Raw genomic sequence first — 25,172 nt, 5'->3', positions numbered from 1 at the left:
TTAGTGGTTCAACCCATTTACTGGAGAACAAATTATAGGGCGGGAAGGTGGGAGTCACAGCAGAAGAGGGTCTGAGCCCAGTGCGGCGATTGCTGGCCTCTGAGCCCTGGGAGCAGAAAATGTATTTTTCTGAAGGCCCATGGTGTATTCCCAGGAGCAGGTAGTGAGAGCAGCAGTCAGTGGTTAGTTCCAAACTTGCCAGCTGCCATTGTGCTGCTGCCGCAGAGTGGCGAGATCTGCGCTCATTGCCATGCTGCATGACGGCAGGTGGTGCCTGCTTTGGGCAGGATGCCCGGTGACACAAGCTGCTTCTGAGTCATGGGTGGCAGCACGGAGAAAGCTGCTTAGCATAAATGAGTCCCCGAGGTCAGGAGCAGCCTGTTCTCAAGCAAGGAAGGGTTCAGAAACTAGGAGACAGAATGGGGTATGAGAGAACCAAGGCTCCCAATCTCAGCAGTTGTGCTGGCCAGTGGCTGCTGCCTCCTGCTGAGCTGAGCATGATCCCATAGTAGCGGATCTGGGCCTACTGTCCTTGGCTGCAAGGCTGGGATCTGGAGCAGCCCATGCACTACCGCAGCATGCACAGTTACACAGGAGGCAGGCAGCAGTGGTGCACTGGGCCCAGGTTAGATGAACAAGGAGCTGTCTGTCTCCAGTTCTAACTGGCGACCCTTTGCTCTCGGATTGCTGGAATGCCTGGGAGGAGAAGTCCCTCTTTGGAAGGCTCTGGCTCTGCATTACGGCTGCACTTTCAGGTCCTCTTTTATTTTCTTCAGGGCATCAGCCATCAGGTTGCAAGCTTTCTTGTGCTTCTGCCAGTGCTGCACCTGGCACTCCCTGCAAAGGGAAAGGGGACAGAGGGGCAATGGTAGAAAGGAACACATTGGAAACTGTGTCAGGGGGTTGGGATGCGCTATGGAGCCCTTCAGCTCTACGTGTCTGCTTTAAATAAGGGCCAGCCAGTGACAAAACCTGTTACCATCTACCTGTGGCTCAGTGGTCAGTGTGAAACAGAGTAGGGGTATCAGTTGTAGTGGTCAATTGCCCATAGCCACTGTCACTGACTGGCCCCCTCTGCTAGTCTCAGCAATGAGGCTAAGGAGTCCCAAAGAGGCCAAGGCCACTGAATTCCCACCCTGGGTGGTTCCCTCTAGGTATAAGGTGAAGCACATTCACTGGGGAGAGGGTAAGGTGGGGAAGCTCACACTGCTGCTTTTGTTGTGGATAAACAGGGGACTCTGGGGTATCAGCCCAACACCTTACAGCATCAGCACAAAATTCACTGGGCTTTTCATAAAAGGGAACATGGAAAGGCTGCTTCTGCCCCGGCTTGTGACATAACTGACCCCAGTGGAGATTCACTGTGGTGCAAGGACAGTTCCAGTGACGCTGATCAGAGGGTTAAGGGCTGTGAATTCATGCACTGATTGGAAACTCCATGACAGTCATGAAGCCCAGGTGCCTGGGGTATAACACCCCCCATCATGACAGGTGCAGAGACCAGCCAGGGCTGCTAGACCCAGCATCATTCAGGTAACAGTGAGCACCACTTGCTCCAGACAAAGGACCAAGTCCAAGCATTGCACGGCCAGGTCTCACAGTAGGATTCTAGTACCAGCTGCGTGCCCAAGGGAGAGGTGAGATCCCAGCTGAGCCCTGAGGGCAGCTGGGAGCTCTGACAGATCAGACAATGCTAAGAATCATTACCGTTTGCAGTACCACTCGTTCTGGCAGCGAGAGCAGCGCTTTGTTGCCTCAGAGCCGCACAGCCCACATTTGGGTTTCTCTGGGACAAGAGCCTCCATCACATCCAGGTTGTATGTCCGCGCCCACCTGGTTGGGGATAGAAAGCAGGCATCAGCACCTGGAGCAGGAGACTCATGATGTGAAAGGTGGTGCCTGTCCTGATTCATCTTCCTTATCCTCCAGCACAGGATGGAGCCTTTAGGTCTGACCCTGCTATCCTTCTCATTCCACTCTCCAAAGGGACCTCCTGCCGCAGGCTAGGATTACTGCATCACTCAATATCTCAGTCCTCCCCAGGGCAGTGAAACTTACGCTGGTTATTTTCCCTTGTCAAGAAGCCCCTGCTCATTGGGATGATGGCTGTGCTGAGCCTCCTGTAGCTAGCAGCCTCATGGCACAAGAGGAAAATGGGGACTGGCTTTGTAAATGGGCTCTCCTGCAAGAGGGAGCTCAGGGTTGGGGCTGGGGTCTTACCGGCACGCCAGGTGTTTCAACTCGTCCTCTGAGGGGCTGAACATGTGCTTCACCTGGTGCTTGGCGATCGCCTGCCACTTCCCAGAATTCTCTCTGACAATGCGGTCCCTGATGACAGGAACCTGTTGGGACAGCGAAAAGGGTGAGAGGAGAGTCGTGTCCCAGCATTACAAGCCTGCCAATATGGGGGTCAGGGCCGGCTTTAGCAAGAGCGGGGCCCGATTCCTGGGGGCGGGGCTTGCCAAGCCCCGCCCCCAGGAATCAGGCTGCACTCCAGCCGGGGTCGTGGGGCTTGGGTCCGGGCCGGAGCCGCTGGGGCTGGGACCGGGGGTGCTCGGCAGGCGCACTTGGCCAGGGCCGGGGCTGGCATCCCGGGGCCCGAGCTGAGCTGAGCTGGGCCGGAGCCGCTCGGGCCGGGGCCGGGGGTGCTCAGCTGGCGCCGAGGCCGGGCTGGCGTGCTCGTCTGGAACCAGGGCCTGAGCCGAACCGGGCCAGAGCCACGGGGCCGGGGCAATGCGTTCGGCCGGAACTGGGGCCGGCGCCCTGTGGCCCGAGCCGACCCAGCCCGGAGCCGCGCAGGCCGGAGCCGGGGCCGCTCGGCCAGAGCCGGGGCTGGAGCCGCGGGGCCGGGGCCAGGCCGGTGCGCTGGGCCGGAACCGGGGCTAGTGCCCTGGGACCTGAGCCGAGCCGGAGCCATCGGGGGTGCTCGGCCGAAGCTGGACTGGGCCGAGCCCCCCCCGCCCCCGCCCCAGTTTACCTGCTGCCGCTTGCCCCTGCTTGTTTTCAGACTTCCCGCGAACATCTGATTCGCAGGAAGCAGGGGAGGGGGAGGAGCAGGGGGCGGAGCATTCAGGGGAGGGGAGGAGGGGGAAGTGAGCTGGGGACGGGGTGGACAGCTGCGGGGCCCTCTTAGGCGCGGGGCCCGATTCAGCGGAATCGGCCTAAAGCTGGCCCTGATGGAGGTGATTGGGGCAGGACATGCAGGGGCAGCAACAATGCCTAGGGTCAGTGTAGCTCAGGCAGGTGATGAGCATGGACTTGTATGAGAGCCAGAAGCAGGGATGAAGGATGTGTGTGGGATGAAGGAAGATGTGACAAATCTGTGTGTGTACATGTGCATGTAGGGAGCTAAAGGAAGATGTGACAGAGCTGTGTGTGTACACACATTTGTGTCCAGGGGCATGGGCAGCGGGTATCATAGGCTGGGGGAGGCTGTGCCTCCCCCAACAGCCTGGTGTGGCCCTGCCTGCACTCCACCCCCAGACCTCCTCCTGCCTGCTTCCAATTCCCCTTCCCGCTCTTTTGTGGCCGGGAGTCTGGGGCAGGCAAACTGGGGCTGGTGCTCGCAAGGCCTGTGGCTGGGGGTGCTGCCACACCGTACCGCCCGCCCAGTGCTGGGGGTGGGGGCACTGGGACCACGCTGCCTGCCTGCCCAGCACTCCAGGGCTGGGGGCACTGAGGCCAAGCCGCTCACCTGGGGCTGGGGGGCACTCTGGCTGTGCCCCCACCCAGCATTCTGGGGATGCTAGGGCCAAGCCATTTGCTCGGTGCTAGGGGTGCTCCAGTCTCACCGCACGCCAGGGCTGGGGGTGGGGGTGCTGGGGCCAAGCTGCTTGCCCGGGGCTGGGGGCGCGCATGGGGGCTGGCAGTTGCGGGGGCAGAGGGTGCTCTGGGCTCTGGCAGGGAAGAGGGGGCAGAAGGGGAGCGGAAGGTGCGGGGCCTCGGGCAGAGGGGCTCAGGGCTAGCCTCCCCCAACAGCTCGTTCACCTGCCGCCCATGCGCAGGGATGAAGGAAGATGACAGATCTCTGTGTATACACACAAGTACGTGTAGGAGTTGAAGGAAGATGTGACATATCTGTGTGTGTACAGGTTGAAGGGAGATGTACACATATAGACCTGCCAATTGTGCATGTAGGGGGTGAAGGAAGATGTGGTAGATCTGCAGAAGCCACAGCAGTCTGCTATGAGAAGAACCCCTTCTCAGCGTTTATTGAGAAGAGGCCATAGCACGTGCCTCCTAGTTGCATGACACTGAAGGGAAAGCTCAGTTGTTAACAGCATTTATTCTGGGAGGTGCTTTGATCCCCCGGACCTGCTTCATCTTCCCAGTACATTTGCCTCCTTAAATTCTCCTAATTCCCTCCCTTACACCAACACACCCCTTGAATTCCCATGTCAGCCCCAGCGTCCCTTCTCTCCAGGAGGATGGAGGTGATGAGACTTCTTTCAGATTCTTTCACTGACAGAGGCAATAAGGGCTAAGTGAAACAAGGCTATGCCTCCCTCTGATCCTTGGGAGTGAGAGATCAGCAGCAAGGCTTGAATTCCAGTAACATGAAGCACTCTCACCAAGCTTGGGGGAGGGTGACCCAGCTCCCAGAATCTCTTGCCTGATTTGATCTTTTTCCCAGAACTGAGAACTTTTTCCACTCATCATTTCTCTGAACAGAAACACCCTCACGAGAGCCTTTCAGTGCAAAAGAGCAAATGCCACCCAAGAACAGAGCACGGAGCTCAGGCTCCAGAAGAAAAGCTGCTACTTCAAAGGAGCTGTCATCCCTGCAGAGTAAAACAGCCAAGCAGAGAAGGCGAGAGAAGGACTGCTCTCTGAGAAGCAACCAGTGGAAAAAGACTTTTTCATCATCGCTTGGCACAGTGACAGTGGGTGAGTTCATTCGGCAGGATGCGTGATCAGCATGTGTGACTGCAGCTGGCTTCCCCCAACCCACTCAAGATGCTGAATTCCAATTACATGCATGAGGCCAGCGATGCAAGCTGAAAAGGAGATTGACAAGGCTAGAATGGCAGCACATTGAAGGGCCACACAAAATTCTCCAGAGCGATAGCTACCAGCCCCTGCATTGCTAACTCTTAACTTTAGCAAAGCTTTTGATACGGTCTCCCACAGCATTCTTGCCAGCAAGTTAAAGAAGTATGGATTGGATGAATGGACTATAAGGTGGATAGAAAGCTGGCTAGATTGTTGGGCTCAACAGGTAGTGATCAACGGCTCGATGTCTAGTTGGCAGCCGGTATCAAGAGGACTGCCCCAGGGTCGGTCCTGGGGCCAGTTTTGTTCAACATCTTTATTAATGATCTGGATGATGGGATGAATTGCATGCTCAGTAAGTTTGCGGATGACACTGAGCTGGGAGGAGAGGTAGATATGCTGGAGGGTAGGAATAGGGTCCAGAGGATTGGGCCAAAAGAAATCTGATGAGGTTCAACAAGGACAAGTGCAGAGTCCTGCACTTAGGAAGGAAGAATCCCATGCACCGCTACAGACTGGGGACCGACTGGCTAAGCAGCAGTTCTGCAGAAAAGGACCTGGGGTTTACAGTGGATGAGAAGCTGGATATGGGTCAGCAGTGGGCCCTTGTTGCCAAGAAGGCCAACGGCATATTGGGCTGTATTAGTAAGAGCATTCCCAGCAGATCGAGGGAAGTGATTATTCCCCTCTATTTGGCACTGGTGAGGCCACACCTGGAGTATTGCATCCAGTTTTGGTCCCCCCACTACAGAAGGGATGTGGACAAATTGGAGAGTCCAGTGGAGGGCAACGAAAATGATTAGGGGGCTGGGGCACATGACTTACGAGGAAAGGCTGAAGTAACTGGGCTTATTTAGTTTGCAGAAGAGAAGAGTGAGGGGGGATTTGATAGCAGCCTTCAATTACCTGAAGGGGGGTTCCAAAGAGGATGGAGCTCAGTGGTGGCAGATGACAGAACAAGAAGCAATGGTCTCAAGTTGCAGTGGGGGAGGTCTAGGTTGGATATTAGGAAACACTATTTCACTAGGAGGGTAGTGAAGAACTGGAATGGATTGGTTACCTAGGGAGGTGGTGGAATCTCCATCCTTAGAGGTTTTTAAGGCCCCACTTGACAAAGCCCCGGCTGGGATGATTTAGTTGGTGTTGGTCCTGCTTTGAGCAGGAGATTGGACTAGATGACCTCCTGAGGTCTCTTCCAATCCTAATCTTCTATGATTCTAACTTGCTCTGAGCTGGCCAGATGTGGGAGTGGAGAGTGACTCCTTAGCCACCTCCACTCCATCCTTACCAAAATCATCATCATCCCTTGGTCCTTGGCTTACTGCACACCTTCATCCTTTACAGCCTCCCAGCTCTCTGGACTCCAGCCTGTTCAGAAGGATGGTGGCCCACATAAAGAGGTGTAGCTACAGCACCCGTCTCAGTCTAATCAAGGTCCAGGTCAAAACTGCCCTCTGTTATTAAACCCCTTGAGCCAACTTTAAGTGCAATGTCTCTCTCCCTCCTTCCCGTCCCATTCTTCTACTCAACACTAGCCTCCTCTGACCCTCCACAAAGTTGCCACTCTGGGTATAAGAGCCTTCTCCTCTGGAACTCCTGCCATCTGGAAGAATCTCCACTTTCCCATCTCTTTGCAAATCCCATCTGAATGCACCTGTCTTCTCCCCAGCACATGCCTCTCGGTTTCCTTCTCTCCCTGCTAGTATTTAAGTGCTCCATAAAAGCATTTGAGGATATGCTTCTGTGAAGGATGCAATACAATTTACACATGCACATGCTACAAAATCAAGGACCCCATCCCTCACCATTTACTCAACTCCCAACTCCCCAGAATTCAATGTTAACACCAAGGCACTTGCAATCAAGTTGCTTGAGTGGCACAACTTTTCTGGCCTTCTCTCTTGGAGTAGAGGGCCAACTGTTCCAGGGCAGAGTGCATAATAAGGAACTCTTCCACTGGTCCTACCATACATGGAGAGGAAATTAAGAGTTATGGTAAACAAAGAGTTAATTGTCACAGCGAGGCAGCTGGTGTCTCCCCCTCCACTCAGACACCTTGATAAAGAGTCAGTGTGATCATGAGGTTTATAACCCAGTGTCTAATTATTGGCTGCTGCCTTGCTCCCCACTCAGCCCTGCTGCAGCACGAAGCAAAGGCTATCCACAAAGACGCTATTGGAGCAGGGTGCGGAGAGAGCAGTGCTAGTGAGAGCTGGAGTCTGTGCAAGGCTCCCATCCAGGTACCGTGTAGAAGAAAAGGCAGGCACAACTTGACCCATGATACCGATATGGCCTCCATTACCATGGTAGCTGCACACCTCACAATCTACAGTGCGTGTATCCGGACCTCATACACCCCAGTTGCAGACAGCGCTATTATCTCCATTGTCCAGATGGGGAACTGGGGCAGACAGAGAGACTGAATGACTCACCCAAGGAGTCTGTGGCAAAGCAGGGATTGAACTCAGTTCTCCCAAGTCCTAGGGTAATGCCCTAACCACTGAGCCATCCTTCCGCTCCATAATATAGAATTCCATCTCAGAGCTCCGGTGACTCTGGCTTTGCTCTCATATCACCTCCCCACTTCTCAGCTGCCTGTCTGGCCTGTGTGGAAGCAAGCCCCTCAGGGGATGGCAGCTGATAGAGCAGAGGCCCATTACTAACGTGAGGAAGAACTGGATGCCGTTGTAGGGCCAGTAAAAAAAGAGTGCAAAGCACAGGTTCAGTGCCAGGGCATGTGCCCTCTCTCATCACAGCACCACATTCTCCAAGCAGTGGGAATATACTCAGCCTTTGGAAATGGGGGGGGGGGGGGGGATTACAGAATGCTATCCAATATGAAATGAAATGCAGCAGCCTTGTGCAGCTGGAATGGAGGAGACAGACTGGCCTTGGGAGAGGGATGGTGCTGGAGGTACCTGCTCCAGAATGAGGTCCTTTTTGGGTGGAACAGGCTCTGTCACTACGAGGTGGCTCAGAAATCTCTGCATCTCCACCAGATTTGGCAACTGGTCAATGAGGACATCAGTCAGGAATGCACGGAGCTAAACCCAGAGAGGGAGAGAGAAGGGTGAAAGGAGAGAGATCAGAACAAGGCAAAGAAATAATCCACTGGTTAAAAAACAAGCTGATGGAAAAGTGGCCAGGTGGCCACATGTCAGCTCAGCAATGCCCCACTGAGCAGAGAACTAACTGCAAGAGAAAGAGTGTACAGAAGGGTTAACATAATCAAGGGCTAAATTCATCGGGGCTCCATTGCTCAACATCGACAGCACAGCTAGGTATTAAGCAGTGTCAAAAGCCTGCAGTACCTGGAACTGCAGGAAGTGCTATGGGTGAGGACTGAGGGACATTTTCTGGATTGTGTCGGGAGCTCAGGGCTGGAATAGCAGGTGGGGGGCTGTGGGTTGGGACTGAGCTGCATTGGCAGAGCTATTTAAGGGAAGTTTGTATAGCACCTGCCAGCATGGTGTATGGCTCTAGTGATCTCAGACTCATCCTTCTACAGGCACTAAATCCATACATGGCATAACCCTTATTAAAGCAATAAAACAAACCTTTCCACCTCAGCAAGCCACTTGTGAAATTCTCACTAAGGTGGTGGATTGGCAGCCCTATATCTCCACAGAAACTGCAGCAGCAGTGTTAGTTTCCCAACACATCCTGTCAATGGGTCTCAAACCTGGCCTGGAGAGACCATTCTAGGATGAGACTAGTCCCCATGGCCCTCTCTGTCCTTGGACTCTGCTGATCAACAAAGAGCGAATTCATGCCAGTTGGTGGGGTATTTGCCTCTAAACTTGACTGGCATGAACAAAGAAGCCATCTTGGAACTGACGACATGGTGTTTCCCAGCTTGTGATACGGTTTCAACCAGGAAATGCTCACCTGGCACATTTTTAAAGTGAAGACAAGAGGGTATCTATACCTGTGGGAAGGTCCTAGTCCTCCCTGTGCCTAGGCACCATGCTGGGTATATGTACAGGCTATGCATACTATGTACCTTTAGGAGCTGGCTCTTGTTGAAACCGTCCAAGTTGTATTTCCGCTGGCATTCTGGGCTCAGGAGGAGATTATAGAGGGCAATCCACACCTGCCCATCCAGCTTGGTCATCCTCACATGGTCTTCAGGAGGCACTACATGCCACACTCCATTCTCAAACTTCTTTAGCTTGCCTGAGAGACACAGCCAGTAAGACAGAGGGTGAGACTGAGACACCAGAGAAAAGAGGGCCCAATGGTTAGGGTGCCAGGCGGGACTCAGACCTAGGTTCAATTCTCTGCTCCAACACAGACTGCCTGTGTGACCCTGGGTGAGTCAATTAGTCTCTCTTCACCTCAGTTTCCCTCTGTAAAGTGGGGCCAATAGCACTTCCCTACCTCACAGGGGTGTATGAGGTTAAACATATTAAAAGATTGTAAGATGCTCAGAGAAAGGTGATGGGGGCTAGATAAGGATCTAAGAGAGATGAACAGAGCCCATGGTTTTATCATCTGTGCATTCACTCAGGAATAGCAGACAATGCTTAGGGCCAGGGTCATTGTGGGAAGAGAAGAAACGGAAGAACTGATCGTGGGTCTGAGGCAAGAGCGAAGAAAGATGATGTGTAGCTTCTGGGAGCAGCTTGGATTCCTGGAGGAGATCATGGCTGTGTTTCCCACACTTACCTGCCTTTACTTGCCATTCAAGGGATGTGTTGTGTAGCCAGTGGTCCTGCCTACATAGGCCTTGCTACTAAATTAACCACCATGCTTATACTTGGTTGTGGCTGAACCCCTGTAATGCTAGTGTGGACTAGCCAGCCTGGTTCTGAACCAGGTTAACTCTGCCAACACTGATCTGATCCACTGTATGAGAACTCAGTTTAAGGTGGCCTGGAAGCGTGCTTGTTAAACCTGGTTGGAACTCCAGTTTGGATAGGGCCTCAGTGCACACAGCAGGGGTGGGAAGAGGGCATAGTTGCCAGGGAGAAGTAGGCTGATAATCAGGTCTTTCTAAGCAGATCCTGTTGCTGCTTGCAGAGCATGAGGAGATAGGGGAAGGGGGCTGGCAGATACATTAGGGATGTATTGTGCTCTTTTACTGCATTGGGGACATCAGCTTGGGAGCTGCCAGATTTAGATGAGAGACAGCCACAAGCAGGGTCCATTTTTGGAAGCGCAGCTCCTCAATCCCAGCTGAGCGGTGTCTGCTCAAGAGCTGAGCCAATGGGCGCATACAGTCCCATGCAGGAAGTGATCCCATGTACTTGGATGGGAGGGGAGGGAGATGGGAAGGCCAGATGGAAATCCATGTGAAAGATGGAGAGTGAGAACTGAATCTAGGGAGGAGCTTTCAGCTATTTCTCCCTATATGGGAACCACCTACCAGATGGAGCTCCAGGTAAAAAATGCTACAGCCCCATGGATGCACTAAAGGTATGAGTGCATGATTCATACCTGCTTCACGGCGGCTCCATGGACAATGCTCCAGGAGCTCTACCAGGAGGCAGGGCACGTTATGAGTGTTCAGCATCCGTGTCAGGGCACTCAGTGGCAAACTGGAAAAAAACAGGAGAGGAACTAGTGAAAACACCTATTGTGAGCAGTACAAAATCAGCTACAAATGGTCCCCAAGGCTCTGGGGAAGAAGCAAAAGTGACCAAATAAAATACAGTCAGACCGGGGCAAAATCCACACAAGCAGCCATTGAGAACAGCCTGATCCCACACCAGGATCTACACAACCAGTCACCAAGCATGACAGGATCTACACACCAGGACACTAGTACCAGGATCCCACAGCCAGCCATCGGTCAAAGCCAAATCCAGACCCTGGTGCTAGGTTTGATACTTTCAGCTGCTAGGATGGATCTGCAAACCAAATGCCCAGCAAGATTCACTCTGAGAGCCAATCAGCATACTGAGTTCTCAGTGCCAGCTACTGAGAACAGGAGGAAGCACACACCGGAACTGTAGTGCTATGATCTGCACATCCAGCTACTACACACAGCAGGATCCAGACACCAGGGCACTAGCACCAGAACTGATGCTCCCAGTCCCTGAGCACAGGAGGACTGACACCCGCAGACCAGTGCAATGACTTAAACAACTCCACCCCAGTTCCTAGGCTCATCTCTAGATTCTCCTGTGAGCCAGCTGCTTACCTGTCTACCTGATCAGTGATGAAACGGAGCACAGAAAGAGCCCTCAGGGAGATCTTAAACTCCATCATCTCTGCCTGCTTCTGTAGTTCCTAGGGGGTGAAAGCACAGACTCTCACAAGCACACCAGATATAGGGCTAGATTTTTTTCTGCAGAGTAACAAAGGAGGCAGCATATGAGCTGGCTCTCAGTAGCCAAGGACTCGTTAAGAAGCCCAAGTCACATAATGCTGATTCCTGCTCCAAGATCAATGTAAACTGCAGTCACACAAACGCCTTTCTTACAAGACAGTGACGGAGAGCTGAATGGTGTAAGCACTGCTGAAGATAGCAGCTATTCCATGACATGAATGCACCAGGCTCCCCATATGAAGTATGCAATAGGCTACTGCTGGCAGTGTCACATACAGCCAGGTCGCAGCAGGGCAGACCATTTACCCAGTCCTGATGCTGAGGGCTCAAGTCCAGCCCAAGGAAGGAGTAACTGCCCTGATCCACCATTTGAGAGATCCGAACATTAGCATGACCCCACCTCCAGATATCCCCCCCGAATCCCTTCTGTAAACTCGAATGTCATGATCCCGCGTCTGGAGCCTCCCCAGGTTGAGTGGATGGATATAAACTGGCCATCAAGAAGTTTAGGCTTGAAATTAGGCGAAGGCTTCTAACCATCAGAGGAGTAAAGTTCTGAAACAGCCTCCCAAGGGGAGCAGTGGGGCAAAAACCCTAACTGGCTTCAAGACTGAGCTTGATAAATTTATGGAGAGAATGGTATGATGAGGCTTCCTAAAATGGCATGTAGTCGATCTGTGACTGCTAGCAGCAAATATCTCCAATGGCCAGTGATGGGACACTAGATGGGGAGGGCTCCGAGTTACTACAGAGAATTCTTTCCTGATATCTGGCTGCTGGATCTTGCCCACATAACTGATTGTCATATCTGGGGTTGGGAAGGAATTTTCCCCCAGATCAAATTGGCAGCGACCTTAGGGGGGTTTTGCTTTCCTCTGCAGCATGGGGCACAGGTCACTTGCAGGTTTAAACTAGTGTAAATGGTGGATTCTCTGCAACTTGAAGTCTTTAAATCATGATTTGAGGACTTCAGTAACTCAGGCAGAGGTTAGAGGTCTATTAGAGGAGTGGGGAGGGGGCGAGGTTCTGTGGCTTGCAATGTGCAGGAGGTCAGACTAGATTATCATAATGGTTCCTTCGGGCATTCAAGTCTACGAGAGTCTGATTCCATTGCATTAGGGGAATAGGGAGCTGAGCGATCAGGGCAGACAGCTAGGGAGGATGACAGAGAATGCTGTGCTCTAAAGCAACTGCAGTCCTAGGCAATGGATATGACTTCACCTACCATCTCTATGCCAATGACTCACAGATCTACCTCGCCATTCAGAACTTGTCTCCTTATGTCCAAACTAAACTCTCCACTAGTCTCTCTGACATCTCCATGTTGGTGTCCAACCATCAGCTTAAACTCAACATGACCAAAACAGAGCTCCTAATCTTTCCCACCCCATAAGCCTCCCTCCCTCCGTTCTTTCTCTGTGAACACTGCCACCATCCTCCCTCAGGCTTAAATGCTGGTTGTCATCTTTGACTCAGCCCTCTCTTGGTCCTCACATCCAGGCTATGTCTAAATCTTGCTGATTCTTCCTTCCTAATACCTCTAAGATACGACCTTCCTTATCCACCCACACAGCTAAAACTTTTGCCCAGACTCTCATCATCTTGCGTCTCAACTACAGCAACATCCTCTTCTGGCCTTGACAAATGCAATCTTGCCCTGCTATGCAGAAGCATTCTGACTGAAAAGATCATTTTCCTAGACCTCACTTTGACCACATCTCCTCTCTTTGAGTTCCTCCACTGGCTCCTCTTTCTCCATTGCAAATAGGAGCTATTTGTCTTCACCTTCAAGGCCCTTCACAGCCTATCCCCACCTTACCTACCATCTCCTACGTCAGTGGTTCCCAAACTTATTCCGCCACTTGTGCAGGGAAAGCTCCTGGCGGGCCGGGCTGGTTTGTGTACCTGCCACAGCCGCAGATTTGGCCGATCGTGGCTCCCAGTGGCCGCAGTTCACTGCTCCGGCCAATGTGAGCTGCTGGAAGCGGCAGCCAGTACGTCCCTCGGCCCGCGCCACTTCCAGCAGCTCCCATTGGCCTGGAGCAGCGAACCGCGGCCACTGGGAGCCGCGATCGGCCGAACCTGCGGACGCGGCAGGTACACAAACCAGCCCGGCCCGCCAGGGGCTTTTCCTGCACAAGCGGTGGAACAAGTTTGGGAACCATTGTCCTATATGCTATTGACATATATCAACTCTTGCCTCTGATCAGCCGGTGGAGCCAGGCTTCATTGCCCACTTGTTAAATTTCCAAACAAGCATCTTTGTGCTTTCTCCCTTGCTGGCCTTCACATATGGGAGGAGTTCCCCATAAGCATCTGCAAAGCCACTTGATTATCCACCTTCAAAAACCTGCATAAAACTCTCCTTTGATGTGACACCTACAAAAAACTTGACAATGGTTCAAGGGTTCCTAGGCCAGAAGGGACAGACCATCTAGTCTGACCTTCTGTAATAACACAGCTATAGAACACCCAAAAACAATTCCTAGAGCAGACCTTTTACAAAACCAATCTTGATTTAAAAATTGTCAGTGACAGAGAATCAGTCACAAGCCTGGGTAAACTGTTCCAATGGTTAATTACCCTCACTGGTTAGACAGCTGGTGTGCTGAGACTATGGCCATCATGCAGACCAAAACAGTCTCATTGATCCCTTGTACTTCCCGCTCTGCCTGTATCCATCAGTTGTTTGCAGGTCCTGAAGAAGAGCTGTGTAGCTCGAAAGCATGTCTCTTTCACCAACAGAAGCTGGTCCAATAAAAGATACTACCTCACTCACCTTGTATCCATCTGTTGTTTCTTGAATTATATTGAGATTGTAAGTTCCTTGGGGAAAGAACTGTCTTTTTGTTCTGAGTGTGTACAGTACCTAACACAATAGGGTTCTGGTCCATGACTAGGGTGCCTCGGTCCTATGTTAATACAAATAATAAATACTGTAATAATCGGCTCCATCATGGAAAAGAAAGCAAGTTTGTTGTTGGTTTAACTCTGTCACATGGAAGGATGGCTGTGGATAAAGTTAGCAGAGACTGGACTGGGCCTGAGCAAACTGGACAGATGTTTTTCTAAAAGATATGCTAATTCAAACAGGAATTATTTTGGAGAAGTTCTCTGGCCTGTGTTATACAAGAGATCAGACTAGATGATCACAATAGTCCATTCTGGTCTTAGAATCCTCACAGAATAAGTAGTTTTCAATACTGCAATAGCTAAGACTGACATTCTCCCTTGGGCCAACTCCAAGGGTTAACAAAAATGCCCAGTGGGGAAACACTTCCCTATTGTTCTCAGGAGTCCCGTGACTTCCTCTCCAGCTTTAAAAGATGAGCATAAGTTTGGGCAGGAGGCCAAAGGGTGAATGCCATTCTGGAGACGACTGCTGAGGTTGCTGTGTCTCACTTTAAATCCATTTTAAAAGAAGATTCTGATGTCCTGTTTACAGAGAAGAATTTTAAGAGCTGAGAAAAAATAATCCCAGATGCACAATACTATCTCACACCAAAATGCAACTGAAAAAGCAACAAGCGATGGAGCAACAACAATGACACACCCAGAACTGGGAATGGTTCAGGAGGTTGGGTATGACCTTTTTCTTCTTAGGTCATTGGTTCAAAACTGGCCTAGGACTGCAGAGACTGAGTTGTTACCATCTCATAGGCGTTGGGTGGCCAGTGTGAAATGAGTCTTAGGCCAGTTCCAAGTGGAAACCTATAGAGATCTCAAAAAAATACCATTGCAATTAACCCTGACTGGCTCCCTCACTCCTAGTCTTAGCAGACAGGTCAAAAACACAATGTTTCATAGAAACTGAACTGCCCTCTTGCCCCTAGAGAGAATCTCATAAAGTCATGGTTGAAGCACACTTGTAGGACAGAGTGGGAAAACACACACTGTCTCAGCTCATGATGAGCCACCAATGAGAACAAGTATCAGAGGGGTAGCCGTGTTAGTCTGAATCTATAAAAAGCAACAGAGGGTCCTGTGGCACCTTTAAGACTAACAGAAGTATTGGGAGCATAAGCTTTCGTGGGTGAGAACCTCACTTCTTCAGATGCAAGTAATGGAAATTTCCAGAGGCAGATATAAATCAGTATGGAGAGAACGAGGTTAGTTCAATCAGGGAGGGTGAGGTGCTCTCCTAGCAGTTGAGGTGCGAACACCAAGGGAGGAGAAACTGCTTCTGTAGTTGGATAGCCATTCACAGTCTTTGTTTAATCCTGATCTTATGGTGTCACATTTGCAAATGAACTGGAGCTCAGCAGTTTCTCTTTGGAGTCTGGTCCTGAAGTTTTTTTGCTGTAAGATGGCTACCTTTACATCTGCTATTGTGTGGCCAGGGAGAACAAATCACCAATCAAGAGACCTCCACCAACACCAAATTCATGTAGAGGAATGCTGAAGTAGAGTGGATTTATTCATCAGATTCTGGATACGAGGGCCTTCATGGCTATACCTATGGTCTTTCCCAGTCATGGAAATTTAACTTCCCTCCAAGGTACAAGGTCAGATAGACCTGCTGAAAGTTGGAAACTTGCACTTTTAACCCACCTGCATTGATGATGCATTGGTCAGATCCTCAGGCAGAAGCTTTTCGTGGGTTGGAAACTCCCCGTTGGTGCTCCAAGCTGCTAGCAGGGTCAGTTTCCGGTAGCTATAATCAATCAAGTCCAGAATGGTGTCCTCAGCTGATTCGCAGATCTCCTACACAACAAGAGGGTGGCAGAGTGCTGTTTGAGAGGAGAAGGTATTCCCTTTTTCAGATGGCCTTCTGATTAGAAAACACCAGTCCAACTGCACCAATACCTGCAGACCTCAGTGTCACAGGGGGTTGATTGAGATCTACCTTATGACTTCAGGCTGAACATAGAGATATGGGTTGTTTGAGTTGCCTTCTGTATTTCCATACTCTCAATTGTCTGGGGTTTTATGTTTTATCTTTAAACTGGCAGAAGTGGGACTAGAACTCAGTGGGGGCCTTGTCAGAGGGTCTGGTCTATGCCCCAGTTTATCACTAGTCTCCTGGGAGTGACAGCTTTAGCATGCCAGGCTCCAAGGGCCCATACAATCCCACAGGGAAAGGTCTGTGACCTCCAAGCCTGGGACTTTGGCACCAGCGTCCCCTGTCTCTCTCTGTGGCTCCCTGCAGTGAATCTAGACAAGCCAGAGACCTGTGGGAGGCTGTACTTAAGCCCTTCAGGGTGCAATGCTCTCAGTATTTATAGTGACACAGGCAGCCTTTTAAAAACACGGTAACCATTTATTGGTCACCAGGCACATAGAATCTGGAAGTCCTTAGGTTAGCACAGAAAAATGAAGGTTAAAGTATAGTCCATTCTGGTCAGTCCAGAGCCCCAGTCAAATTGTAGTGAATCCCATGCTCAGGTTCTGTTTCTCCCCCACAGTCTGACCTCCTTGGTCAGTTTCCAGATGAGAGTCCTGACTCCGCCAACACTTTATCCCCCCACCTCACACCTTTCAGTCCTTTGTTCCAGAGCTGGGGTCTGTGCCCAACTTCCCTGCTGTGAGGTGGGGGAATCCATCTCCCTGTAGGTTGCTAGTGTAAATGTCCTGGTGCCTGGGCTTTCCACTGTCATCTCAGATTTTCTGTTGATATGAGGTCGGCCTCAGTCAGTCCTTTTTTTAATGACCCATTCAAGCTCAGACAGCTAGGTTACACACATCCACCTAGCTCTCTTAACTGGCCCTGACAGCAGACTTAGTTCTTCCCCCCTCCCCAGGTAGCCAGGCAAAATATAGGGGAAACTGAGGCACACATAAGATTCACAAAAATAAGAACATAAGAACAGCCGTACCGGGTCAGACCAAAGGTCCATCTAGCCCAGTATCCTGTCTACCGACAGTGGCCAATGCCAGGTGCCCCAGAGGGAGTGAACCTAACAGGCAATGATCAAGTGATCTCTCTCCTGCCATCCATCTCCATCCTCTGACAGACAGAGGCTAGGGACACCATTCCTTACCCGTCCTGGCTAATAGCCATTAATGGACTTAACCACCATGAATTTATCCAGTTCTCTTTTAAACTCTGTTATAGTCCTAGCCTTCACAACCTTCTCAGGTAAGGAGTTCCACAAGTTGACTGTGCGCTGCGTGAAGAAGAACTTCCTTTTATTTGTTTTAAACCTGCTGCCTATTAATTTCATTTGATGACCCCTAGTTCTTGTATTATGGGAATAAGTAAATAACTTTTCCTTATCCACTTTCTCCACATCACTCATGATTTTATATACCTCTATCATATCCCCCCTTAGTCTCCTCTTTTCCAAGCTGAAGAGTCCTAGCCTCTTTAATCTCTCCTCATATGGGACCCGTTCCAAACCCTTAATCATTTTAGTTGCCCTTTTCTGAACCTTTTCTAGTGCCAGTATATCTTTTTTGAGATGAGGAGACCACATCTGTACGCAGTATTCGAGATGAGGGCGTACCATCGATTTAGATAAGGGCAATAATATATTCTCAGTCTTATTCTCTATCTCCTTTTCAATGATTCCTAACATCCTGTTTGCTTTTTTGACCGCCTCTGCACACTGCGTGGACATTTTCAGAGAACTATCCATGATGACTCCAAGATCTTTTTCCTGACTTGTTGTAGCTAAATTAGCCCCCATCATATTGTATGTATAGTTGGGGTTATTTTTTTCCAATGTGCATTACTTTACATTTATCCACATTAAATTTCATTTGCCATTTTGTTGCCCAATCACTTAGTTTTGTGAGATCTTTTTGAAGTTCTTCACAGTCTGCTTTGGACGTAACTATCTTGAACAGTTTAGTATCATCTGCAAACTTTGCCACCTCACTGTTTACCCCTTTCTCCAGATCATTTATGAATAAGTTGAATAGGATCGGTCTGAGGACTGACCCTTGGGGAACACCACTAGTTACCCCTCTCCATTCTGAGAATTTACCATTTATTCCTACCCTTTGTTCCCTGTCTTTTAACCAGTTCTCAATCCATGAAAGGACATTCCCTTTTATCCCATGGCAGCTTAATTTACATAAGAGCCTTTGGAGAGGGACTTTGTCAAAGGCTTTCTGGAAATCTAAGTACACTATGTCCACTGGATCCCCCTTGTCCACATGTTTGTTGACCCCTTCAAAGAATTCTAATAGATTAGTAAGACACGATTTCCCTTTACAGAAACCATGTTGACTATTGCTCAACAGTTTATGTTTTTCTATGTGTCGGACAATTTTATTCTTAACTATTGTTTTGACTAATTTGCCCGGTACAGACATTAGACTTACTGGTCTGTAATTGCCGGGATCACCTCTAGAGCCCTTTTTAAATATTGGCGTTACTACAGAAAATTACCACTTCATCACAGGTCTGGAATCTACTCCCATGATCGGCCACTACACCACACTGCCTCTCTAATTTCAACTTTTGGGAAAGGTTTGCCATGTTTCATATGCATGACCTGAAATCACATCTGGGATTTCCCCATTCTGGGGCCTTTGATTTAACACAGCTGAACTCATCTCTTACCTTGTGAAAAAACATTGTCTCCAGGAGGTTGACAATAGAAGCTTCATGGTGCAGCTGAGGGAATGTGGGGAGAGAAAGCAAAGGTCAGAGGAACATCGTCTACAGTGCCCATGGTAATATACATCCAGCCTGTAACTGAGGTAGCCCCCAATACAGGTGCAGCCAAAACCCCAGCCAATGAGGCAAATGTAACCCATGGAGTCCTTAGCCAGCCTCATTTTTAATACAGATATGTGGCCTGTGGAAACTACAGGTCCTGACTCCCAGCAAGCAATGCTCCATCATCATCTGAGAGCAGGCTGGAGCACTGCAAACTGGGAGCCAGAGTCTGAACCCCTGTATCACTGCAGTCTGCAAGTTTATCATGCAAATGATACCCTCTGGTTCCTCGCAGGTGGCCAGTATGGCCCCTCTACTGGAGTAGTTTTCCTGGCTTCACTAGAAGAATACTAGTGCACTGAGATACAGGTGTGACTTTTGCTACAGAGATCAGTCCCACCACCAAAAGGGCCAATGAAGACCTCTTAATGAAATTCTTAAAGCAGCAAAGGGCCACCACTTTCCAGTCACCTTGGGGGTCTTACAAGAGATTTTTGGGTGACCACAAAGTGCGGACACCAACTCTTGCTGATGGCCACTCTGACAATTTTTCCTAAAATACTTAATTAACTTTAGGAAAAACAAATAAATATGCACATATACACGTCCAAATCATTGTAATTTATTTATGTAAATTTTTATTGCAGACTCAATAATAAAAATAATATAGTTGTCTCTATTCTTTGCTAGACCTAAACAGAATAGAAACAAATAATGTGCTTTGCACGTTCCTGTTTTTGTTGTTGTTGTTTCTTTTGCATTTTTGGTTGCTTTTTTTAAAACTTGCTAACTAGTAAGTCTGCGTCTGTGAAAAGTGATATTTGTATGTTTAAGGGGGCAAAGCAGTGTTAACAATCACTTCCCAGGAGGCTGTGGCTGCACGAAAAGCCCCTGGTGGCCGCATGCGGCCACGATGGCCACATTTGAGAAACGCTAACCCAAGAGATCCCACCAGATGGCAGGAGATGTTGCTGTGAAGATGCCTGGAAACCCAAGAGCACATTGGTGGCATTACAGGTAGCGTGGGAGGAAGTTCTACACCTTCCTCTAAAACAGTGGTGGCCATAGGGTGACCAGACACCAAGTGTGAAAAATTGGGATGGGGGTAACAGGAGCCTATATAAGAAAAAGACCCAAAAATCGGGACTGTCCCTATAAAATCGGGACATCTGGTCAACCTAGGTGGCCAACCTGAGGCCTGTCAGGGGAATCCACTGGCGGGACCCCAGACAGTTTGTTTACATTTGCATGGCCGACCGCTGCTCCCAGCAGCTGCAGTTCGCCGTTCCCGGTCAATGAGAGCTGTGGGAAGTGGTGGCCAGCACGTCCCTACAGCTTGCACAGCTTCCCGCAGCTCCCATTGGCCGGGAACGGTGAACCACAGCCACTGGGAGCTGCAGGCGGCCGTGCAAATGTAAACAAACTGTCTGGGGGCCCACCAGCGAATTACCCTGTGTGACCCGCAGGCCACAGGTTGCCCACCACTGCTCTAAAATATCCATCTTTGGCTGTTATCAGAGCCAGAGTACTGGACTAGATAGACTCTTAGTGTCTATTGTTATCACAATTCCTATGAAAGTGCCCCCTGATCCAACATTAGCTAGCGGCCCTATTTGAAGTGTCCAGGGCAGACAGGACTGTGGAAGGATTTCTTAGAATCCCAAAGAATTTACTGGACTGTCCTTCCTCCACATATGTGCTGGGTGCAAACAGTGTGGAGTCCTGTCAATCAACAGCATGAACACCTGTGAGCTGTGCTAACTAAAAGGCAATGAAACTCAGCAGAAAAGACGGTCTCTCTGTTTTTAGAAGCAAGAGATTTTTAGTGCCATGTTAAATGGCCAGAATACCATACATGTTCAGTGCTTAAATTAAATGTAAATGATCAGCCCTGAGAACTTTCGGTCATTCAAGATTCTATGGCTGTTTTTAAAGGAGCAGCAGCTACCCCAGTGTCCTGGCCAAAGTCTAGGATAGGTGATTACATTCTGCTGTCTGTCAAAATTTCCACTGTAGTTTCAACTGGATAGAAGATCCTTCCTCATTTCCTGTCCTAAACTTACGTAGTGCTGCTGCTGTGTGTGCTGTTAAACAGCTGCAATGCTCCACTACAGGGGTGGCAGCATTTCAAAGGTGGGGGAAGTGAGCCTTGTGAAGAGAAGTTCTTTGGGATCCTTGAGAAGAAAGGCCCTATGTAAATAAGGATAAGTTATTTTATAATTAAGCCATTCCCTAAAACCTCTTCTCTCCCCTCCAGCCCTTGTGAACAGTGACCGTCTGACAGAATTTGTGTTTCGTAAGAGTTTTGCCTGTGAAAATGACTCACATGCAGCTACCATATGAAAAGCCTTAATGGAATATGGACAAGGTGTCTTGTGAAGCATGCCTGTTGAAGCAGAAGTACCATGCAGTGCTACCACCCTGCAGGACATTCCAGATCATGGCAATGCACTTGAATACTGTGTGTTTGTTCTCCAAGACCTCTCTGTACTTACCACCAAGTAGATGGGAAAGGTGCTTTTTGGCTTGAAATCCTTCAGCTGGCACAGCACAGGGAACACCTTGTGCTTCCAGATCTCCACAGAGATCAATTCCTCGATGAGAGTAGGGATCTGGACAGAATAGACCGTGGAAAATGAAACCTTTCAGGCAAGAGAAAACGTACAGAGAAGCCAAGTGCCATACGAGTATTTTAGTCCTAGAGGAGAAGATGTTGGGACAAACTGCAGCTCTCCTAGTTGGCAGTTTTGTTACACTGTTCATCTAGGTATTTTCATGTGCCTCATCATCGTATTATCTGCTTCATCCCATTGACAGTCATTTCTGAAATCAGTATCTGTCCCCACCTTTCCATTGGGTAAGATGGGACAGTGCATCTGGTGCAGGTAAAGGAGGGAGGCAGAGTTCTGCTAGTCTATTTCCTAATACAGCAGCAACATTTCCAACTGATCAAATTTATCTCTGAGATAAGCTCCAATGACTTCAGTGTTACATCAGAGATAAGCGTAGCCCATGATCTCATGGACAGAGACTCACTTTGTTTAGCAACAGTCCCTCTCTGGTACAACCAAACTTGCATTCAATGTTCAGTTCTGGGGTCCTTTGTACTCAGAATGTAGACAAACTAAAAGGAGTACAGAGGACAGCAACAACTATGATTTGGGGACTGAGAAGGGTTACTGGGAGGAGAGAACAAGAGCCAAAGATGTAACAAATTTAGGCTAGAAAATAAGGCACACATTTTTAACAATGGGCAGAACAATTTATCTAGGAATGTGGTAGATTCTCTGTCACTTGAAGTCTTTAACTCAAGCTTGGCTGTCTCATTCTAAAAAAGTATGCGTTAACTCAACCATGAGATATGGGTTTGATGCAGGAATCACTGTGTGAAACTCTGTGGCCTACATTATTCAGAAGGTCAGACTAGATGATGAGAATGGTCCCTTCTGGCCTTAAAATCTATGAATCTATAATGTGGCTAAATGACTGAGGTCCAGAGTGCAGTGCCACAGACAGGGCTGACTACATAGTATTGGGAGGGGTGCAGATGCCAAGCAGGGAGAGAATTTGATTACCACAGAGTGTATTTGAACAAAAGAAAATTTGGGCTCCATATCAGGACACTTTTCCTGATAGTAAGGTGAATTAGTGCATGCATCTCCCCAAAGAAAGAGGCAGGAGCCCACTTGGACTAGGCACTGTAGGGGGCAAGATTGCCTAGGCTTGGTTGGCAGAGAAGGGTGAATGGGGCCCTGCAGAGCTTTCCATCTCTGTCTCATCCACTGGATGCTGTCCCCATGGGGGAGGGTGCTCTTATCCCCCAGCGGCTTGCACAGTGCTCACCTTGGCATAGTTCACCAACAGCTCGATGAGGAGCTGTTCCTGGCTGGCAGAGGCGCTCAGAATGGCCTGCATGTTCAGCTTCTCGATGGCCTCGTGCTGCCGGAGCCATCTAGGGAGCGGGAGCAAGAGCAGGGGGAGGGGAGTCAGTGTCCACATCCCATGGCACACCTGGTACCCCAGCCCCCCTCCATGCCACCTTCCCCACTCAGAGACAACCTCCCAAGCCAGGGGGATGCTTGTCCCCCTCTGAGGGACTCATCACATCCCCAAAGAGGTGCCTCCCCTGGAACTGGAGGGCTTCTTCCCCCAATCAAAGGCCCACTCCCCCAGATATGGTGGGGCTCACCTGTGCCTGAAGAGCAACCCCTCAAACCCACTGGGGACTCACATCTGCCCCGGCCCCCACAACCCCCCACTCAACTCAACCCCCGCTGACACTCCACGCCCCTCCTTATCCCCCCAGGGACTCCACACACATTGCCCCCTCCCCTCCCCTCCAGTCCCCATGGACGCCCCCCCCAACTCAACTGGGGACCCCGCTCCACATCAGACCCCCCTCCTTACCCCCCACCCCGAGCACGCCATATCTCGCCCCCTTAACTTCCGGGGGACTCTCCCACACCCGGCCCCAACTCTGCCAGGAACGCGCCCCACGGCCCTTCTCCTTAACCCCCCTCCCCCCAGCCCGGCTTCATGGGGGACCCCCCGTCTCGGACCCGTGGTCCCCGGTGTTCAGCAGCGAGCCGCTCCGCAGCGCCTGCACCAGAGCCTCGGCCTCCCCCGGCAGCAGCAGCGCGGCCGCCTCCGCCATGGCCCCACGCCGTCACCATGGAGACCGACGTGGGGCGGGCGGTTGGAAAGCGGCTGCGAGAGCCGGGGCCTGCGCGCGCCCGGCAACCCCCAATCCGTCCCATTAGGAGCGCCGGGCTCGGCCCTGCCCCTCCCTCGGACCCGGCTGCGAGCCCATGGATATTGCCCCCTGCCCGAGTCCCAAGGGCTCCCCACACACCGGTCCGTCTCCCCCGCCCGCAGGCACGGGGCAGTGCGAGGGGAGCAGAGAGCCAAGTGCCCTCTGCACCTGGGGGCACAGGTGTGCTCGGAGGGAGAGGCCCTGCCCCCGTACTCCAGCCCTGCTCCCCCACCAATGGGCACCAGTCCCCTCGCTGCACCGGAGAGCCCCTGCCCTGTACCCTGGCCCTGCACCCATACGAATGGTCACCAGTCCCTCTGGTGCACTGGAGAGGCCCTGTATCCCTGCACTGCTCCCCCTCATCCACTACCTGTCCCATTGCTCCGGAGAGATCCTGTCATGTATCCCAGCACTGCTCCTCCACCAACAGGCACCAGGGAGGCCCTGTCCCCATCCCCTGGCACTGCTCCCTCACCAATGGATCCCAGTCTTCTCACTGCACTGGAGAGGCCCTGCCCCTGTACTGCTCCCACACCAATGGGCACTTGACAATACCAGGGGGGCACAGGGTGCCCTTGAGGGAGAGATGAAGAGCAGGCACCACCTCTTGGTACAGACCCAAGCAGTATTTTTAAAGTTCTGTCCCTGTTAATTTGCAATTTACTGTATTCCCAGTCCTTCCCCTCCCCTCCAACACACACACATGCACACACACTTCATGCTGGGTTGTTACATTCCATTGTGCCTGTCCAGTGAGGGACTAGCCTGGTCCATTTCCCTCTCTGGTTCCTCTGTCCCAGCCTAGGGCTCCTGCATTCGAGGCCCCCACACTGCACATGAAGGTTAGGAACCATTAAAGTCCTTGTGTGTTAATTATGGTCAAATTCTTTAATCAACAACTGAATCGTGAGTCAGCCCCCCTCCCCAATTTTTTGGCTCCCTCCCCAACACACAGAGGCTGGGTGGCTCACTGAGATGAGTTAGGGGGTGGAGGTGGCACTCCCTCCCCAAATCCCCTGGCGTCACCAGCCTGAGCCACGCCTGCAGCTTTTTGGCCCGGGCAGCTGCCCCTGCTCACCCCACCCCAGTTACAGCCCTGCCCTATAGTGGTTTCAGTCAGCTTCTGCCCCCTTGGGGGATTGGGTCCTGCTCAGCACTCCCCACAGTGGCAAAACTTAGCTGTGTTGCTGTCTGGGCCTGGCTCTCCGCTCCGGGTGCTGCAACCACCGGTTTTGCCCTGCCCCCTGACTGGACCAAATTTGTGTGAGTGGAATTTTGGAGTGGGGTTGTGGTGCCATTCACTCAAATTTGGCCAACCTGGGCTCCTGTCATCATGACGGCTGGGCCAAACCTGAGTGTCTCTAGACGCTGCAGTGCCTGGAGCAGGGAGGTGAGCCCAGCCGGCCCCATGGGACAGGAGTTGCCATGATACCCTTTGAAGCATTCTGGCGACCCAGTTTTGGGGCCCAACCCACAGGGGAGGGTTAACTATTTTCCCTCCCACACACCGCCCCCATAACCAAAGCCAGACTAGTTCTAAGCAA

General features: G+C 50.8%; 1 protein-coding gene across 4 annotated transcripts; it reads right to left on the bottom strand.

Moving 5' to 3' along the window:
* ZMYND10 (zinc finger MYND-type containing 10) lies at positions 1–24,114 on the bottom strand. 4 transcript variants are annotated; one of them, XM_042861792.2, is made up of 12 exons: positions 23,999–24,114; positions 22,719–22,827; positions 21,371–21,487; positions 18,777–18,830; positions 15,818–15,970; positions 11,138–11,226; positions 10,432–10,532; positions 8,996–9,168; positions 7,911–8,036; positions 2,221–2,342; positions 1,708–1,833; positions 1–837 (listed from the first exon to the last, which is right to left on the bottom strand). In XM_042861792.2, the coding sequence occupies exons 2-12, from the start codon at positions 22,788–22,790 to the stop codon at positions 738–740; spliced, it is 1,233 nt and encodes a 410-aa protein (XP_042717726.1). In that variant the 5' UTR covers positions 22,791–22,827; positions 23,999–24,114; the 3' UTR covers positions 1–737. The 4 variants fall into 4 exon arrangements, with proteins under 4 accessions (XP_042717726.1, XP_008162411.1, XP_065407453.1 ...); XM_008164189.4 differs by lacking the exon at positions 23,999–24,114 and adding an exon at positions 23,435–23,595; XM_065551381.1 differs by lacking the exons at positions 7,911–8,036; positions 23,999–24,114 and adding an exon at positions 23,435–23,598.
* Positions 24,115–25,172: the final 1,058 nt, after the last annotated feature.

Source organism: Chrysemys picta, chromosome 7 (assembly GCF_011386835.1).
Source record: "Chrysemys picta bellii isolate R12L10 chromosome 7, ASM1138683v2, whole genome shotgun sequence".
NCBI classification, from domain to species: Eukaryota; Metazoa; Chordata; order Testudines; family Emydidae; genus Chrysemys; species Chrysemys picta.
Note: the sequence above shows the minus strand (reverse complement) of the source record. Positions and strands in the feature narration are given on the sequence as shown.

Coding starts and splice junctions, on each gene's coding strand:
- ZMYND10 (XM_008164189.4), bottom strand. CDS start 23,529: ATGGCGGAGGCGGCCGCGCTGCTGCTGCCGGGGGAGGCCGAGGCTCTG. Junction 8,037..8,995: donor ACAAGAGCCAGCTCCTAAAG/GTACATAGTATG, acceptor CTCTGGGTTTAG/CTCCGTGCATTCCTGACTGA. Junction 2,343..7,910: donor AGGACCTCATTCTGGAGCAG/GTACCTCCAGCA, acceptor CTGTCCCAACAG/GTTCCTGTCATCAGGGACCG.